General features: G+C 43.0%; 2 protein-coding genes across 2 annotated transcripts in view; one reads left to right on the top strand and one right to left on the bottom strand.

Moving 5' to 3' along the window:
* LOC306935365 (nuclear factor 7, brain-like) lies at positions 1-4,025 on the bottom strand. Its single transcript, XM_079518380.1, has 3 exons — positions 3,933-4,025; positions 3,630-3,692; positions 1-2,189 (listed from the first exon to the last, which is right to left on the bottom strand). The coding sequence occupies exon 3, from the start codon at positions 2,122-2,124 to the stop codon at positions 727-729; it is 1,398 nt and encodes a 465-aa protein (XP_079374506.1). The 5' UTR covers positions 2,125-2,189; positions 3,630-3,692; positions 3,933-4,025; the 3' UTR covers positions 1-726.
* Positions 4,026-4,507: 482 nt separating this feature from the next.
* Positions 4,508-19,113, top strand: part of ano11 (anoctamin 11) — a gene marked incomplete at both ends in the record, with an annotated part of 32,469 nt that continues 17,863 nt past the window's right edge. The window contains 13 exons of the mRNA XM_079513566.1: positions 4,508-4,513; positions 5,954-6,035; positions 6,483-6,601; positions 8,712-8,838; positions 9,446-9,675; positions 10,071-10,178; positions 10,293-10,429; positions 10,560-10,617; positions 10,797-10,907; positions 11,360-11,525; positions 13,910-14,000; positions 17,692-17,788; positions 18,658-18,801. Of these exons, the coding sequence (XP_079369692.1) occupies positions 4,508-4,513; positions 5,954-6,035; positions 6,483-6,601; positions 8,712-8,838; positions 9,446-9,675; positions 10,071-10,178; positions 10,293-10,429; positions 10,560-10,617; positions 10,797-10,907; positions 11,360-11,525; positions 13,910-14,000; positions 17,692-17,788; positions 18,658-18,801 (1,476 nt within the window). The remainder of the gene's footprint in view (positions 4,514-5,953; positions 6,036-6,482; positions 6,602-8,711; positions 8,839-9,445; positions 9,676-10,070; positions 10,179-10,292; positions 10,430-10,559; positions 10,618-10,796; positions 10,908-11,359; positions 11,526-13,909; positions 14,001-17,691; positions 17,789-18,657; positions 18,802-19,113) is intronic.

Raw genomic sequence — 19,113 nt, 5'->3', positions numbered from 1 at the left:
TTTACCCAAATTACATAGTAATTACAGTAATTTATAGACATACAGCCAACATCTTACAATGATGGAACAGAAAATGGTGTCCAGTATAGGAAGGTTTGGAATGGTTGCCATCGATCTCTCTCTGAAGTGTACAGTAGCTCACCAACTAGATTCATTGATGTATGCCTCCTACCTCACTTCTGTCTAACCAGTTTCAACCTGCCATCCCTGTGTTAGGCATGTCACTATAGGAGAAAATTAGTAGAAAAATAGATCTACAAGCTCATAACACATGCCAATGTGATGTTTTTTGTGAGCTTGTAGATTTGCCATTTTTGAAAAATCTTGAATAGGGCTTCAATATTTTGCCCCTCAACCCTAAATGCTCTTCTTGGCAACTGAAACTGGACTTGGTTCTACCTCTTGATTATTATTTAAATTATAGACAAATTGCTTTTGGTTAATGTTTTTATACCATTGACCTTACCCAACGTATTCTATACTCCTTTTTGTTATCTCGGCACCAACTTTCTCTGAGAATTAAACATTGAATTAATGTTAAAGCTATCACAGAATGCAGTGTTCAGTTTACAATCAAACTATCAATTTGTTTGCTGAGGAGCATGAGCATGTCATGGCACTCCTAGCTATAACATGCAAATTGTGTAATACAGGTAACAATAAGCTTTTTTTGTTTTAGCTACAAATGGCGTGGTGTGTTTTAGCTACAAATGGTTGTGTTGGCGTCTAACTGTTGTCTGCCTGATGGACACAGAGCTCCTTTGTTAACACTTTCAGGGGGAGTGACATGAAGGAACCAAAACCAAATATTGGAAAGAGAACACCAGTGAAATTGTGTCTGAAGGTGTGTAGGTGTGTTTTAGAATCAAGGTCAGAAAAGGACAGCATTCCGTTGAGCCAGTCTAGCTGGACCCTGATCCTCTGGACCTTCTGGTTAACAGAAGTTAACACAGTGGGCACTGTTTCTGTTGAGCTTGCTTTGTAATTGCCATCATGAATGTCCATTAACCAACATTTACCCTGCAACTTCTTCGGGTAACTCCATTCTGACAGACCGACTCTCCAGGATGTATGGTCACCAACCTCAACCTCCCAGCTGTGAGTCCCCGACTTAAAACCCTCAGAACCTAGGACATAGAGATAGCGACTCCTCTCTGGGTTGTCAGGCAGCTGCTGTGGTAAACCAACTTTCACACAGGTCAGGTCTTCAGACAGGTCGAAGTTAGCATCGGCAGTGTTTGGGTCCAGAATAACAGGCGTCCAAGAGACAATTTTCTGCATCTTGGACCAGACACGGAAGGTCAGGTTGCCCAGGTGTTTGGCCACACCCATCAGTACTCCTGGGACTGGCTGTGGGTTCGGCAGCTCAACTGTGAGCTGGACATTTTCCACTGTGGCCCTGTAGTTCTGCAGGAATGAAATGTCATTGTTGGCTTTCAATTGGTCCTCTGCATCTCTGATTGTAGCCGAAAGCTTTGCCTTAGTTATGCTCAGCCGCTCAATGTGGCCCTTCATCACCCGACTCTTCTGTGCCTCTTCCATCCTAATTGCAAAGAGCATGGAATCCTCTTCCTCTTGTAGAAAATGGTGAAGCTTCTTAAACTGCTCCTTCGTTTGCTTCTCTATGTGCTGAGCCTGGACCTTAATGTGTTTTTCTGTTTTAAACCAGTCCGCTTCAACTTCATCAAGGACCTTCATTTTCTCCTGTAAGGGATTAAGTAATTTCTGGAGTTCCACTTTGAGATCTAATGTGGCCTCATCAATGGGTCTAAACCTGTGGTTGTTGTGTTTTTTAGAATCCCGGCACACGAGACACACAGGAACTTTGTCTTCCAGACAGAAAAGGCTGAGTTTATGGCCATGTGGAACGCAGAGAACGTCCGACCTCTCTGACATAGCACTCCGTCTCTCACACAGGTTCTTCAACACCAAATTGGTAATAGGTTCTTCCTTGGAGCATCCTCTACACACAGGACATTCCTTGGTTGGTTTTCCTGTCCACCATTCCTGTAGACAGCATTTGCAGAAGCTGTGGCTACATGACAGGATAACCGGATCTTTATAGATCTCATGACACACAGCACAGTGGAACTCCTCATCCTCTCGAGTCGAATTGGAAGCCATCGAGTCTGCTCGTAGCCCTTCCTCCACTGGTATTTTACCTGAGGCAGAGTCACTGCTGCGGAGAACTAGCAGATGAAACAATAACATTATTAGCAAGCAGTAGTACAAGTAGTGGTTGTAATAGATAATTGTTTTTAAAAAAAAAGGATTTAATTAGCCATTCAATAAGACTTGGCAAACCAAGGTCTTATTAATCATCAGTGAACCACTACCGAGTACCAACTGTACGTTAAGCAGACTACTTGGATGGAATACAATGGGTCTCCATAACTTGCAACTAAGAGGATTCAATTACATTGATAATTTTCATTTGTTCTCTGGTCATTTACACTTTGTTGTATGGAAATATATAGTGAATATATAAATATATAATAACAAATTCCTGGGTAAGCATTCATTTTCAAATTCACTCAAACACACAACTTTGATTCTCATATTTTAATGTGCAACTCCTCTCGCCTGCTAATCAATTAAATAGCTACGCTCCATTAGAGGTATTGTTTTCAGTTGATTTCATTGATTTAAGTGGCATATAGTTTGCATACTCCTACTCCCTCCATATTAAATTAACCAACCTATGGCACGAAAAAGAAAAGCTGATCTAAATGCATCACCACGCTGCCTGTGAGTGGTTTAATTGCTGATAATGTAGGCCTATTTGCTTGCTAGTTTGGCTTGACATGTTCATCATTTTGAAGCTGCATAGTAGAATGTAGCTCCTTTCGGAACCCTACGTTAAAGTTTCTGACATTTTGATGACTTTATGTAGGGTTCCTTCTCACCGGATTCAAGCGACATGGGATGCCATCTGATTTCCCCTGACTTAGCCCTGTGCTGCGGTGTGGGTGTCACGCTGACATATTCCAAACGAAGCATATGAACGCTATAGGAGACAACGAACCATCTGACCCCCCCCGCGAACGGCTCAGAAGCCGTTAAGTATTTTTAATGTTTGTACGACCGTTTTGCCAGCTCTGAAATTCTCTCTTGTTGACATCCCATTGTACCGCCTCTCGGCATCTCGGTTGGCTAGCAGCGCCTCCCTACGCGCCTCGTAGGCGCAGCTAGCCAACCGAGATGTCAACAAGGAGGGACCGAAGAGAGAATTTCAGAGCTGGCAAAACGGTCGTACAAACATTAAAAATACTTAACGGCTTCTGAGCCGTTCGCGGGGGGGGGTCAGATGGTTCGTTGTCTCCTATAGCGTTCATATGCTTCGTTTGGAATATGTCAGCGTGACACCCACACCGCAGCACAGGGCTAAGTCAGGGGAAATCAGATGGCATCCCATGTCGCTTGACGCCGGTGAGACCGGACCCTACGTGGCAGGTCCAAAGGAGCTCAACCCGGGGGGTCCGGAGACGGGCTAAGTAGAATGGTCTAGTCTCAGGGCCAGAGACCATCTGACCATGTGCAAAGTTCGAAGAAAGCAGAGGAAACAACATTTTAAAACACCATCCACCATCCATAACAATTTACTACAACTGTAGAAATACGGTACTCACTATAGCAGACAGTGAAGTGTCCAGGTCTGTTGTTGTTTGTGCCAGGTGAATCAGGAGTTCAGTCTGCGGAATGTAATATGTAAAGTAAGTTCTTAGATATCCGTATGATACAGTCAACGGAAAGGAGCCATGTTATTATTCATGTTGAATTGATTGTAAATGGGGTAGAACCGTAAACGCTAACACAATCTCAAGTCTCCCGTTTGTTTAATCTGCTCAAAAGCATAACGTGCAAAAGTACTAATTATGGACGAGGGTCGTTGATTAATATATATCAAGAATCACGCAAAGCTCAGAACTCACCATGTAAACGTTGGAACTTGGACGCCGTCTCGCTCTCACATCAGCTGAAAACCATTAGGTCCTTAATGACATGCCTAATAATGACTAGGAGGCCTGCCGGAAACGGAATCAGATGAAGGTGGAAGTGAAACGGAGCAGAGGCAGAGCCAACACATTTTGTTCATAGAATGTATTATTAATGGATTACTTTACACATTACATTCCGCAGACTGAACTCCTGGCTGATTCACCTGGCACAAACAGACATGGACACTTCACTAGTCTGTCACTTGAGAGGACGCACGACGCACACGTACAGTCGTACACACCAATAAATACATTTAAGCAGGTTTATTTACTTCATCAGGACAAACGTTTCGACTACAAGCCTTCTTCACAATCTTCAGTGTGTAATAAATGTATTTCTTGGTGTGAGCGACCTCTCTACTTTTTATGATGTTGTCGATCTAAGTTGATCTAAGAAAGCTTCTCATTCTTTAATTTCTCTTAGCTCATCAATTTGCTTTTCAAATGTCTCTATAGCATGGCTTGTTCTCTTTTCTTTTGCTGAATGGCAGAGGCTGTTGGACTTTGCAATGAAGGTAAGTTTGCTAGTGGTTCTCTGCCTTTTCTGCATACTATCTGCAGCTTCCTCCATGGCTTTGGCATCAGCATCAATTCTAGCCCCCTTTTTCCAGCTCAACTAATTAATCCATGAGTGAGTGTCTCTTCATAGCAAGAGTCCTTCTGCTTTTCTCTCTCTTTTGCTCATAAGGTGGTTAACATACTTCTGCCACCCCATTCGACTGGTATCATGTATGCCTTCGGCCTGGTGGAGACAATAATGCTTTTGTACAATAAAGGTTACAACTTAAGGCCTCAGGAAACGGTAGAGAGCTGGGAGAGTATGGCTTGGACAACTACACCAAGGTGAAAATGGTAGGTATGTCACATTATTCGTATGGGCACTATGAATCATTTGTTCAGGTGTGCGCTACAATGTAGTATTGTCCGCCACAAGGGGGCGATGAACCCATTATAATCTAGAGCTACATGTTATAGCTGAAGATCTGAATCAAATGTGGTGACCGTGATATGAGGAACAGATCACTCAGAAATGCCTCTGTGCCTGGAACTATAAGGTAAAAGAATGGAACCAGAACCAAACAAACATGGTATCCTGTTCATAAACTTACTATTATTCCACCTAAACATTTAACCACTGTGCCCTGGTACTCCAACAAAAAAAAATATATAGAGTTGATATTAATGGTCTTAACTCAATGTATACGTTTACAGATCTTTGGATTAAATCGGAGAGCAGACCTGTGTGAAGTTGGTGATGTAAAAACAATGGCTGTGGACCCTGTAGTAAAAATTGCAGATTTATGGAATCGAATGTTAATCTACATTGTTTCTTGTGTCTGGGTAGCTCAATGGGAATAGCACTCGGGATCGAATCCTGGCACAAGCAACTCTATGAGCAATCTGGCTCCCTGAGCTCCCCAATCTGGATTACAACTATAAGAGCATTGTAAAAGCTATAGACTTGTGTTCTTTGCTGTTGCTACCCTTTAAAAGGTCATGGCCATTGATAATGAATTGGGCGTTTGAAGTAATATATATAAAAAACTGCAAATTATTTCAAAATAATATTCTCAACCATTGCTCTGCAAAGAACTATTCGTCAGTGCAATTGCTTTAATTTGCCTGTGCTATTTCAGGCAACAAAAGGCAGTGAGTGGTGTTTTTTCTTTTCTTGTAATAGCATTAATTATTTAAGGTGTATATTTAATTCAATTTACATGTGTGAATCAGCCTGTGTGGCTGGGGGAATACGATCTCTCCCTACCAAATTAATTCAAGAAGAATGTTACTGAGTGAGGATTCACAGTTCACACCCCTACTTTGCCCCTGTTCATTTATGCATATATATATATATATATTATTTATGGTGCGATGGATGCGTACTGCATGCGCTGACGCGGATTCCCCTGTGCTGAAAAGGAGCGACCCAGTAACTGCGCCTATTTTCTTTGCAGTACGGCAGTCCACAGTGCTCCGCTATTCTCCCCGTGGAGCAGAAGAGAGAAAAGGATGCAGAGAGATCTGAGGAGAAGGGAGGTAGAGACTGCTCCATATCTGAACCATCCGCTGTCGCTTTCATCCGCGTTTTTTCTTTTTTCTTATTTCTTCCCAGGCTCCTCTCCCTTACAGAAGAGGTACAGTATGTATCAGCCATTCCACTCTTTTCCATTTTCAGAGCATGTTCATCATTTTTGTCAAGACACTTGACAGGGTCACATTAGCATCCTGAACCTGTGAGCAGAATATTGTGCATAAAACATCTATACAGCATGCAATGTGCACTGAGCGTCTGTACTGTGTACAGTCAAATCCTCAGTTTCAGTGTAACTCAGCGTGTACACTCTCAGAGTTGAATTATCACTCAGGATTTTACTGTGGGTGCAAACTCCATGCCATGCGGGTCCCATGTCAGACACACCTGTGAGACCCAGTGGCTAGAACTTCATCTTTCTCATCATCATATCATTTTCGTCTCTCTCACAGGCTCAGAGCTGCTGATGGGAGACAGAAAGGTTCTGCTGGATCTCGACTACGGGGGCGAAGCCCAAGGCAGCGACAGCTACGGGAGTCTGCGGAATGGGGGTTTCATCCCACCGAGATATGTGAGGATCCCCCCCACACACACACACACACACACACACACACACACGCCCCCTCTATGCAACACACGCACACACACGTACATGAAGCGTACATGAAGACTTTAGGATATTTTAGACAGAAGTAACCAAATAGCCGATCTACGAGCTCACAACGTGATGCATTGTGAGTTATGTGAGCTATTTTCGGTGGACAACACCGGCACACAACTACGTGTAAACCAGGCATAACTCCAATCCCAACCTCTAAACCTAATTCTAACTCTAATTTAGGGCTCCATCTTGCGTCACCCTTATCCCTTATCCCTAAATGTATTTAGTCAAAAGTACGCAAAAGTACAAGTGCATACCAATTTACAATTAGCAAAAGATTCAGATTGGGGGTTAGGATTAGAGATTTGGGGCTATATCTTGCGCTACCCCTTAACCCTTATCCCTAAACTAATTTGCCATTTTTTACTATTTTGAAAAACATTTTAAAATAGTTCAACTAGCCGATCTACATCGAGACATTGTGAGCTTGTAGATCCGCTATTTGAACTATTGTAAAAGGTTTTCTAAAATAGTAGAAAATGGCAAATTAGTTTAGGGTTAAGGGGTATCGCAAGACGCCCCAAATCTCTAATCCTAACCCCCAATCTGAATCTTTTGCTAATTGTAAATTGGTATGCACTTGTACTTTTGCGTGCACAGATTTCATACTGTACAATCATTTAGAAATAATCAAAGATTGTTATCTTATTTTTTCACACAGTTATGTAATGAAACCTGGCAATTTATTCAAACACCTTATTTGGTCAGCTGACACTAACCCTTCTCCCCAGGCTCACAGAGGCACCATAAAAACCACACAGGCTATTATACAGTATAACATTTTGTGTCAAAGAAATGACACCGATAACCACAATGAGCATTAGGCAATAGAAGCATTAGGAAAATAAAAAAACTTCCACAAACATCATCAACAAACATCACACACAATATAATTGGGCTTATCACATTAGCCATAATCATGCTGCCTGACTGTAACCCCCAAGCCCCAACCCCCCACCATACTCGTCTCATTTCCTTCACGCCTCGCCGACCCCTCCAAGACGATGCAGTAAATCTTGAAAGGCTTTTCCCCCCCAGATCTGACGTCCACTGCTCTGTGTAGTGTGTACAGTACTGTGTATGAGCTTGTGGTTTTCCTCCCAGATCTGACGTCCACTGCTCGGTGTAGTGTGTACAGTACTGTGTACAGTACTGTGTATGAGCTTGTGGTTTTCCTCCCAGATCTGACGTCCACTGCTCTGTGTAGTGTGTACAGTACTGTGTATGAGCTTGTGGTTTTGAGAAGTCTCGCATTTCTATATGGATTTAGCCATGATCTAGATCAGGGGTGGGCAACTTTGACGATGGAGAGGGCCACTATATTTCCACTCTCACTCCCTAGGGCCATATATTACTGTCTTAGCAAAAATAGCCGATCTACAAGCTCAAAACGCGTCGCAGCGCGACGCGTTTTGAGCTTGTAGATCGGCTATTTTTGCTATTTTCAAATTGAAATCTTGAATATTTTTTTTGCTATTTTTTAATTGGAATCTGAATGAATGAAAATTAACATTTTTATGTAATTTCAAATGTCTTTAATTATACTTGTGTTGAAGCATTGAGCTACTAATTTAGACTGAAGTAATTAAAGCGGGTCATGTTTGCATGTTGTGGAATTGTAAACAGCTGAAACCAATATTATATCAGTATTCTGACATTAACCTGAGGGCCGCATTAAGTGAAGGTGGGGGCCGCATGTGGCCCCCGGGCCGCCAGTTGCCCACCCCTGATCTAGATTCTAGGAGATTGGTGTACAGACAGTACTTCATGAAAAAGCTTGTTCCTAGCATTTCCTTTTTCTTTCATATGTTTTATAGAGAGTGCAACTAAAGATCAATATTGCAAAGTGGAGCCTGCTATGATACTGTTTAATGGCAAAAGATAAGACCCATTGTAGAGACCCATAGAAAATCGAGTATTTTTATTTATTGTGCTTTCGTCCTGTTATTGTTTGCTCACTGAATAAAGTACTTAGTGCAGTAGAGTACTGTATAATTGAATTGTATGGGTTCATGTTCAGCTCTTAGCTGCAGCTGGTGATGAAAATGACGACGATGTCGACCCCATCTACCTTCAGTTTGATACAAAGAGCGACCAACCAGCCGCTCTCCAGGGGAACTACTTCCGAGATGGACGCACCAAAATAGGTACTGTAGGTGTCAGGTGTCATTGGCTGTGACAATCCACTGAGCATTCCCTGACTGATGGTCCCAAATCTGACCTGACTCTAACCCCCGGCTGGCCTCTGCTGCCAACTGTGTTGAGACCAGTGGTGCATGGAAAGGAACCAAGTACATTTACTTAAGTACTGCATTTAAGTACAATTTTGAGGTATTTGTACCTCAAAAATTCCAATTTCCAATACTTTCACATCTCAGAGGCAAATATTGTTCCTTTACTCCACTAGATTTATTTGAAAACTTTAGTTACTTTTATTATTATTACAAAAGATACAGTAACCACTTATATATCCCTCTACATGTTTTGGCCATTAGGAAAAAAGCCGATCTACAAGCTCACAGTGATGCTATTTTCAAAAGATTATTTGCATACATTTGAAAACTTTAAACGGGACATTCTGCATTTTTTACTTTTGGTACTTTTTAGTACCTTTCAACGCCAATACCTTTGTGCTTTTACTCAAGTACATTTTGAATGACGGACTTTCACTTGTAGCGGAGTAGTAGAATATTGATACTTTTACTTTAAAAGTGAAACAATTGGGTACTTTTGTTTCCTCCACCACCGGTCCAGACTTTGTGCTGGTGTGGGAGGTGCGATCCCGCAAAAAGAGACGTCGCTCCAGGGCGAGGGAGCGGGCCGATCCCGCAAGAGAGGAGGAGGAGGAGGAGGAGGAGGGGGGGGAGACGGCGGCGGCGGCGGCAGATCAGACGAGCAGATCGGAGAGAAGGAAGGCCCAGCTGGCAGAATGGAGGGAGAGGTTCGTCCAGAACCTGCAGAGTGTTGGCTTGCTAATGGAGAAGGTATAGTAGTAGGTCACGTGTAAAGCGGCGTCCATCATCTGCCTTATTCATTCATTAATGATGACTACTACAGATGTCCTGTGCTGGAAATAGACGATCTACAAGCTCAGAAAGCATGTTAGTTAGTTAGTTTCATTTATTTGTCCACGTATGGAAATTTGTCTTCGGTCTCAAACAGTAAAAAACAAACGCAACAAACAGCAACAACACGTAACACAATTATTTTCTCATGGCAAAACAAAAAGTGCAGGACAACAGTGGCAAATACATTGTCCTGCATTGTCGGGAGGCAAATCTTTAATTGAGCTTATAGATCTGCTATTTTCACAGACGGGATTATAAATTGGGCACAGGAGCTTTTACTTTGTGTTCCCTCTCTTGACTCGTCCCACCAGGAGGAAACATCCAATGAGAAGAAAACTATTCATTTCCTGAAAGTCAGTGCCCCGTGGGAGGTGCTAGTGTACTATGCCGAGGACCTCAGCCTGAGGGCACCGCTGCAGGTGCGCGTTATATTTATTCTTGAAAGGAAGCTGGCCTGGATATCGTGCTGCTGTAATGATGAGTTTGTTCTTAACACATTCAGTGATTGATTGGAAATGACGTTTGCCCCACAGGCGCAGCCCAACCCAGACTTCAACCCTTCTGATCGGGTTCTTAAGAAACTATACATACCGAACATCATGGCAGAGTATGTGCCAAACAGACCGCTGGACTACTACACATGTGCCTTTCGCAAGTCAAAGATGGAAAAGTAATAATCTGATCCACTTTCATAACTGTCATATAGGCCCTGCCATATAATGTATATTGCATGTAGTAGTACATACAAATGTGGCAGAATAGTTCATGCATGGCATATCCTGATGGACCTCTCCTTTCAGGTTCCTCGGTTCAAACAACCAGGAAACATATTTCACAAATACGCAGAGGCACCGCATTGTAAGTACAGTACGCTTCAAAATCCTGACCCATTTTTGACGAGTTAAAATTGCCACTTGATTTTGTAGTGTAGTGTGACTTCTGATCATTTGACTAATTTGACTCCCCGTCAATAAAGCACAATGAAAATGAAATGCATTCTGCATCAAGTGATGGACCCTAAATCGTCTCCATTCCAGGTGTATGAGATTCTTGCTCGGACGCAGTATGGCAAAAGGAAGCGAGCTGAGGTTGGCGTGGCGAGGCTGCTTAACGAGGGGGCCTACACCGCCGCTTTCCCTCTGCATGAGGTCAGATCTTCGCATATGTATCACTGTCTACAGCATACATGGGCAACTGGCGGCCCGGGGGCCACATGCGGCCCCCTCCTTCACTTAATGCGGCCCTGAGGTCAACATCAGAATACTGATATAGTATTGATTTCAGCTAATTACTAGTATTAAAATGTAATTTTAAATTTAACTTTTTTTATGTCCAATGTATATTTGTATTTAGTTCATAAAGTTAACATACATTTTACTAAATGCATTTGAAATTAAATAAAAGATTCCAATTCAAAAATAGCAAAAGATTATTCAGGATTTCAATTCAAATATAGCAAAAATAGCTGATCTACAAGCTCAAAACGTGTCGCCGCGCGTCGCAGCGCGGCGCGTGGCTTGACTTGACTTTTGTACAAATTTTAACAGAGTTAATTAAATTCATGCTGAGGATTTGACTGTTTGCCTGTCCTGTTGCTCAGGGTCCTTTTGAGCTGCCAAAGTACGAGGTGCGTCCTGAGGAGCTGAATAAGAGGCAGGTTCTGTTCCACTACTGGGCCCGCTGGTCCAAATGGTTCAAGTACCAGCCGCTGGACCACATCAGAGAGTACTTTGGAGAGAAGATTGCACTTTATTTTGCCTGGCTAGGTAATGTATGCATCCTAATGTCCAAAGACGAGATCTTTAATTAGTGTGGTTGCCTATAGGTAAGGAGACTGTTGGCGTGCAATAACTCTCTATTATCCCCTCCGATTGGCCAGTGATTCGGAACTCTTCTCAAGGCTTTTGTGCACTTTTCCCTCATCTGATGGACAGTATACGGTGTCGGTGACATACCCAACTCAGTGAAAGAGATAGGCAACCACACTCCGCAGGATTGCAGCTTTCTAGTTCAGTATTATCATCGTTCTTGTTTCCATGCATTTTAAGATTGCTTAGATATATTTGTCATACTAATCACTATTCATTTTACAGCTTTATTTATTTATTGCATTAATACATTTAACTCTGGTCTTAAAAAGCTGTTTTTTTTGCGATGCATCAAATCCCCTGTGAACTTATTCTTTGGTGTATGATGAACTTGTGCGGTATGTTCTTAAAATGCCTAAAATCGGGGTGCAAGGGGTGAAATTCCTGCCCACCACCACTAAGGGTTTGCATCCTCAGAGGTGCATCCGGCTTGGCCGGGCATCCAATCAAGAACAACTGGCCATGTTGGCACTGGCAGGAGGGAAGCTGGGTGAGGGAGAGCGATCTCTCTGTTGTTGCACTAGCAGCTCCTACAGATTGGTCAGGGTGGACACATTATGTCCTCAATGTGATTCAATATATTTTTATCTGCTTTTATTGATTGTACCAGTGGAGATTGACAGGAAACTGTGTGAGAGAGATGGGGAGCAACATGCTGCCAGGCTCCATTAGAGCCTAGTGCAGGGTTCCCCAATAGGCGGCCTGCGGGCCATTTGCGGCCCGCGGAGCGCCCCTTGCGGCCCGCGGAAGAATAAAAAAAAAAAAACTTTTCTTTTGAATGAATTTTCAAGGCCCTGAAAATTCATTTTCAGGGCAAGACCTCGACCTCACGCGTGCGGACTCGGCCCCCAGCCTGGTACCCTAGTCAAAATATGGCCGTCGAGGAAAATTAATTGGGGAACCCTGGCCTAGTGTATGTGGTGTGTGCCTGGCCAGCGGGCGCCCCACATTTTGTCCTTCTGATAAAACTCCTCATTGTCGGATGAAAAGAATCAACCATGGATATAATACATTGATACATATACACATAGTATAGTATAATAATAAATAATACATTTGGGTGCATCCTGCTCTGTATACAATATATAATATAATTCTAAATGAAATATGTTGTTCAGAATATCTGACTGTATTGACTTGACATGTTTACGTGCAGTAATAGAAAAGAGTAATGCATCGCGATGCATTGCAATGCTAACCTGACTCCGCCAGATGGGGCAGCAGAGAGTACACTGGGTTCCCCCCTCCTGCTCCCATCTGGGAACTCTCAGGCAGACTTGATGCCCGGCCACAAAACGGCCTGGCCAATCAGCAGCAGCTTCTAGCTCTAACCATGATGATCCATGTATCGGAGGAGACATGGTTGTCTGTGATCTCCCTAGCACCAACTTTAGGAGGCATCGGTGACAAGAGACTAGAATACACGAGGAATCTTGAATTGGCATTTCGGTTAAATTGGAAGAGAAATGTAATTAATTGGTCATTTTCAGGAAGAGTCATGTGTCCCAATGGGACGTGCTGCCACTATTAATATGGAGCAGTGAGATGGACCTCGGCTCATCCAGGGTGGAACAGACACTAAAAGCTCCATATATAGCAGTTTAATATGGAGCAGTGAGATGGACCTCGGCTCATCCAGGGTGGAACAGACACTATTGCTCCATATAGAGCAGTTTAATATGGAGCAGTGAGATGTACCTCAGCTCATCCAGGGTGGAACAGACACTATTGCTCCATATAGAGCAGTTTAATATGGAGCAGTGAGATGGACCTCAGCTCCATATAGAGCAGTTTAATATGGAGCAGTGAGATGGACCTCAGCTCATCCAGGGTGGAACAGACACTATTGCTCCATATAGAGCAGTTTAATATGGAGCAGTGAGATGGACCTCAGCTCCATATAGAGCAGTTTAATATGGAGCAGTGAGATGGACCTCGGCTCATCCAGGGTGGAACAGACACTATTGCTCCATATAGAGCAGTTTAATATGGAGCAGTGAGATGGACCTCGGCTCATCCTGGGTGGAACAGACACTATTGCTCCATATAGAGCAGTTTAATATGGAGCAGTGAGATGGACCTCGGCTCCATATAGAGCAGTTTAATATGGAGCAGTGAGATGGACCTCAGCTCATCATTAATATGGAGCAGTGAGATGGACCTCAGCTCATCCAGGGTGGAACAGACACTATTGCTCCATATAGAGCAGTTTAATATGGAGCAGTGAGATGGACCTCAGCTCATCCAGGGTGGAACAGACATGTATTTCTCTCTGTCTGCAGGTTTCTACACAGCTTGGCTGCTGCCCGCTGCAGTGGTGGGAACCTTCGTGTTCGTGTCAGGAGTCATGTCCATGGGAAGCAACACCCCTGCGTGAGTCCAAACCTCCTCTAAATGAAACCACTGCTTTTAGTCATCACATATGTCTCCTCATTGGAGACCAATGGGCATTTGGCATGGTATTAATCATATTAAAAATGTTTTAAAGAAATAAAACAGGACTTGGAGAGAAACTAAGATTGTTTGAAAAATAATGGGGATAGAAAGTTTGTGAATGTGTGTCTGTGCAGAAGACGGAGAAACAGAATGGGTTTAATAGGCAATTAAATGAAAGATAGGAACATTGTTTCATCGGAGAGATTCTAGATAATAGTGTCGGCTCTTTTTAACAGGATGATTCGTACACAGTAAAATCTAGTGCTAATTTAACTCAAATGGATAAATTTAACACTGGGAATGTGTCTGTGTAGCCAATGTGACAGTATATTAAAACAGAGGTTAAAAAAACATACCAAATCAATCAACTTGCAGATGGCAGCCAGACACACATCATTACTGTATGATATCCATGGCAAATGTGCTTTTATACTCACAGGTCTGGCTGATAAAGTCTGGTTGATGAAGCTTGGCTAATGTCATTCTTTCAGACATTAAGAGGAACATTAGTTTTGCAACATTTCTTGCTTTGAGAGCAAGAATTTAAGAATTATTTCTTGCTTTTTTTTTACTATTTGCAAAATAGTAAAAAAAAGGGAAAGATTGCAGTGAAACTGCAATCCGTTGCCCCAGATATTTCAGATCGGCCTATATATATATATATATATATATATATATACACGTATTAGGGCATTAAGCAACTAGTCGACTAGTTTACTAGTCGACTAGTAAATCCACTAGTCGACCTTGTTGGTACTAGTTGACTAGTTGATAAGGAAAAAAAAGAAAAAAAAGTTTATTTTTTTATTTTTTTTCCCGATTTTGTAGGCCTCAAGATCAGGTAGATTATAGTTATAGTCACCATGTACACAGTTTTTCAATGTACAAATATTGATTTCCAAACAACTAGTCGACTAGTAAACTAGGCAACTAGTCAACTAGTAAAAATTACTAGAAGTGAATGCCCTAACACGTATATACACATACTCCTACAGAGTTTTATCCATGCATCACACACATCGGTACACAGTATTGTACACAGTAAGTTTGCAGGATTGGTGCTGCCAGTAGGTACAGTTTGTACCGTCGTCCCCCAATATTTCGGCAAGACTGCCATCATCAATATGACATCATCAACATGTTATCAGAAATCCACAGAGAAGCCATGCCCTTTAGAATATAGCTGCTAGGGCCTAGCAGCTATATTCTAAAGGGTCTAATAACGGCCTATAGCAGCTAGGAGGCCATCAGTGTAGTTGTAGCATATCTTTTCATCAACAGCTTTAATAGCCATCCATTTGCAGCTACAAATTGCCTGCTGCTAATGTGATTATGGCTCCATCAGCCATCAGCCATGCTTCCTCATAATAGCCATAGTGAAATAATTATATAGTGATTTGTATAGTGATTAAATCACTTAAATCCTATGTTATACTTTGTTGCACGTCAGTGGTGCGCTAAAGTCGCGAAAACAGCCAATCGACGACAAGCTGACGGCCATTTTCGCCATCTCACACCGGTGTGTGTGTGTGTGTCACTGGCACATCTCGAGAACCGCCCCACCGATCGACTTCAAGCCTGTCGTGTCTATGATTGAGGACTCAGGGAGTGATGCTCAAAGTGGGCAAGTCGGATCAGCAGATCTCCCAGAAATATAGATACATCATACATAGTGTCTTTGTTGGCATACTGCAGCAAGCATGAAAAGTTTCACTCTGATCAGTCCAGCGGTTCCAGAGATTGTTTACGCACAGAAAGACAAACAGACAGAGACACACACAGACAGGCAAGCACCGACGCGCACGCATAACCACACACACACATGCGCACGCGTCCAAATACACTTATTTCAGCCTCCTGGAATTCCAGCCGGGCAGAGCCTAAAATCAACACACTAATTGTGTAAACCACATGGGTATGTGTACGCCCGTGGTCAGGTTAGAATATTTAACCCATTCTGGGCGGGAACCACTTTTGGTGTTTTAAGCATTATGTTACACTTTAGCTATTGAAAAATAGCAGATCTACAAGCTCATAGCGCGGCACCGAGTGCCGCGCTAAGAGCTTGTAGGTCTGCTATTTTTTTTAAATCGTGAAAATGTGGTGCAAATCTTTGAATGTATATTCTTTCAGAGCGAACGCTTTTAACTCTTAAATCTCTGCTTCTGGGGGGGTCGACTGACATGGAGAACAACTGACATGGAAACATGAGGCTTTTCAGAAAACTGTCAGGATTTTAGAAGGCATTTTGTAGAATCGTCCTCGGGCCTAAATGGGTTTTAATAATGCATCACCTCGGTGAGCTCCCTTCTACCGACCGACACTGCAGTGCTGGATTGTTTTCCTTCCTGAAGTGAATCTCTGGGTGACGGCGAGCTGTAATAACGCCTCGTCAGAAGGTCCTTATTTCACCCTGTCTGTTTCCATGGCAGCCATTGACCATGACTTCCTCCTCCACGAGGGGCTTAGTGTTTTCAGTTTGCACTCACCCGCCGCTATATTTATAGTGCCTTCAGTTCGGATAAGTTGCAAATGAGAAATACCAGAGAGTTTTACGACGAACGAGACAATAATGTTTGGGAAGCAAAAGCAATTGTCTTTAACGTACGGGACACTTGTGTACCTGTTCATCTGCGTTAGATTAGGGCCACGAATCACTGGAGACGAACAGGGAGATCTGTATTGGTAATAATGAACTGCACCACGGCAATTAGTGGATAATGATCTTTCCATTATTCACTCTCTTCATTTGAGTGCTGTATCTTAAACCAGCTGGTGTGCATCCACAGTTGCAGCTAGCCATCCTTCTATACAAATTATTTCCAACTGCTCCTCCAGCCCCCTCCTGAGGCAAAAATCGTTCGGAGATCACCCACACAATCACTGTGCTTTTACTGGGATTAAGGTTGAACAACGGATGGCAGAATGTCAGGGTTTTGTATCCTAAGAAACAGCCTCTCAGCCTCTCGCTGATCAGAATTCAGTGACGCAGTCCTGTTGGCCTTTTCATTGTGCTTCTGAGAAGCAGAGATGATTCAGATTTCCCATTATATTACTTTTCTGAGAACTAAGTCGTCGAAGCGTGGCTTTTAATATATAATTGTATAAGTGATATAGATTAACCGCTTGAGCATTATTGTCTACTTGTTGCACAAGGCCTAGGACGTTGCGTAGTAGTGACGCATTGTGAGCTTGTAGATCTGCTTTTTTTAAAGCTTGTTGCCTATAATGACATGCCCAAAATACAGATTGATTATTAATCAGTAATTTTATGAAATTGTTTATCACTTTTTTGAGTGGTGTAAACCACTCCTATGACTGGCTTTGTTAGTTTACGTGTCTGCTGTCTGTGCTCAAAAAATGAGCATGGTTGCTACGGTCACCCAGTTCACCCGGGTGTGATTTAATTACGTCAGACATTACGTCAGACCACAGCTGATCAGTCTATATAAGACCTTACACCACTCAGTTCACACAGGTGTGATTTTTTTTTAATAATAGATTAAATTGATCAGTTTGATTAACTGTTTTACCCCTACTGTGTTTACATATACCTATTTGACCCCTACTGTGTTTGCATATAACTATTTGACCCCTAATGTGTTTGCATATACATGCATGTCTGCAGGAAGGAGATCTGTGACAGTGGAGACAGCTACCTGATGTGTCCTTTGTGTAACACCTGTACGTCGTGGAACATGTCAGACATCTGCCCCATGGCCAAGGTACTACATCCAGGGTTTATTCAACAACGGTTCTCCGAAAAGTAAAACTACACTTTGTGTTTTTAGTAAGGATCGTTTTTTGCTGGCACGTTTAACACTTTAAATCCTATTTAGTGAGAATAGCGGAGCTACTGTACAACAGTGGCGTTTCCAGGAATTACATGTTGGGCAGACAAGGGCCCGGTTTCCCAAAGGATACCTCTTACACCATGGTGTAAGAAGTGGTGTTGCACATGCTCAGTTGCTCCTCTAGGCCTACCATTGCGTGGCACATCTATGCACGGAATGTCTATGTTCACAGGCTTCTGTGTGCGGCCTAGATTGGCCCGGTTTCCTTTGGGAAACCGGGCCAATATGTGTTGTAGTCATCGTCGTTGTCCGCCCCCCCCCCCCCCCCGCGCGCGCACAATCAGGAGCACTAAACGTTTTCAAACAGATATACCTGCCAGACGAGTATGCTACAAAGGCTGAACGGCATGCATTTGCATTCCAATGGGTGATTGAGGGTCGCGCTCTGCACGCAACGGCCAATCCGCTGTCCACTAATAGTTCTCAGGTCTGGTGTTTGTCCTCGCTTTTTTTTCTCAGTGTATGGATTTTTGCCAGGCAGAAATGGATTTGGACAGGCGGCCGTCTGTCCTCGTCTTATTGTAGATAGTAGATACACCACTGCTGTACAAGCTCACAATGTGTTGTGACTTGTGAGCATTCTGCTATCTTTTGCTTGTTCAACATTTGTATTTATTCAGCCTATAATGACACAGCCAAAGCAGTGATGCCTGTAGAAATGAAGCACGGGTACTGCAACTGCACCCAAAAAATGGGTTCAGTACCAGGAGTCATCTTTGCCTCACCTGTCTGTCTTTCAGGTGGGCTACCTGTTTGATCACCCAGGCACAGTTTTCTTCAGCGTGTTCATGTCCTTCTGGGCTGTTACCTTCTTGGAGTACTGGAAACGCAAAATGGCCACCCTCGCCCACCACTGGGACTGCATGGACTTCCAAGAAGAAGAGGTTTCGTGTCCACCCATCTTCACCTCGACTTAATATTATTGTTTACAGTTAGCTTTATGAGTAATAGTTGTATTCATTAATTCATTGGGGGGGGGGGGGGGGGGGGGGGGATTTGCCAATATGGAGAGTCAATTTCGGTTTATTTTCTTCACATAATTTTTATGCCATGATTTTGCAACCCATGTTTTCACCCAGTGTCAATTATCTAATGTAATCCTGGGCGCTACACTTCCTCTGCCAACCTGGGGGGGGCAGCAGACTGACCTCATGCTTCTTTCTATGCATGAGGAGTCCAAGCTGCTTCTTTTTACC

The sequence above is a fragment of the Electrona antarctica genome, assembly GCF_951216825.1.
Source record: "Electrona antarctica genome assembly, chromosome: 2".
NCBI lineage: Eukaryota > Metazoa > Chordata > Actinopteri > Myctophiformes > Myctophidae > Electrona > Electrona antarctica.
This window is presented reverse-complemented; position numbering and strand designations above follow the sequence as displayed.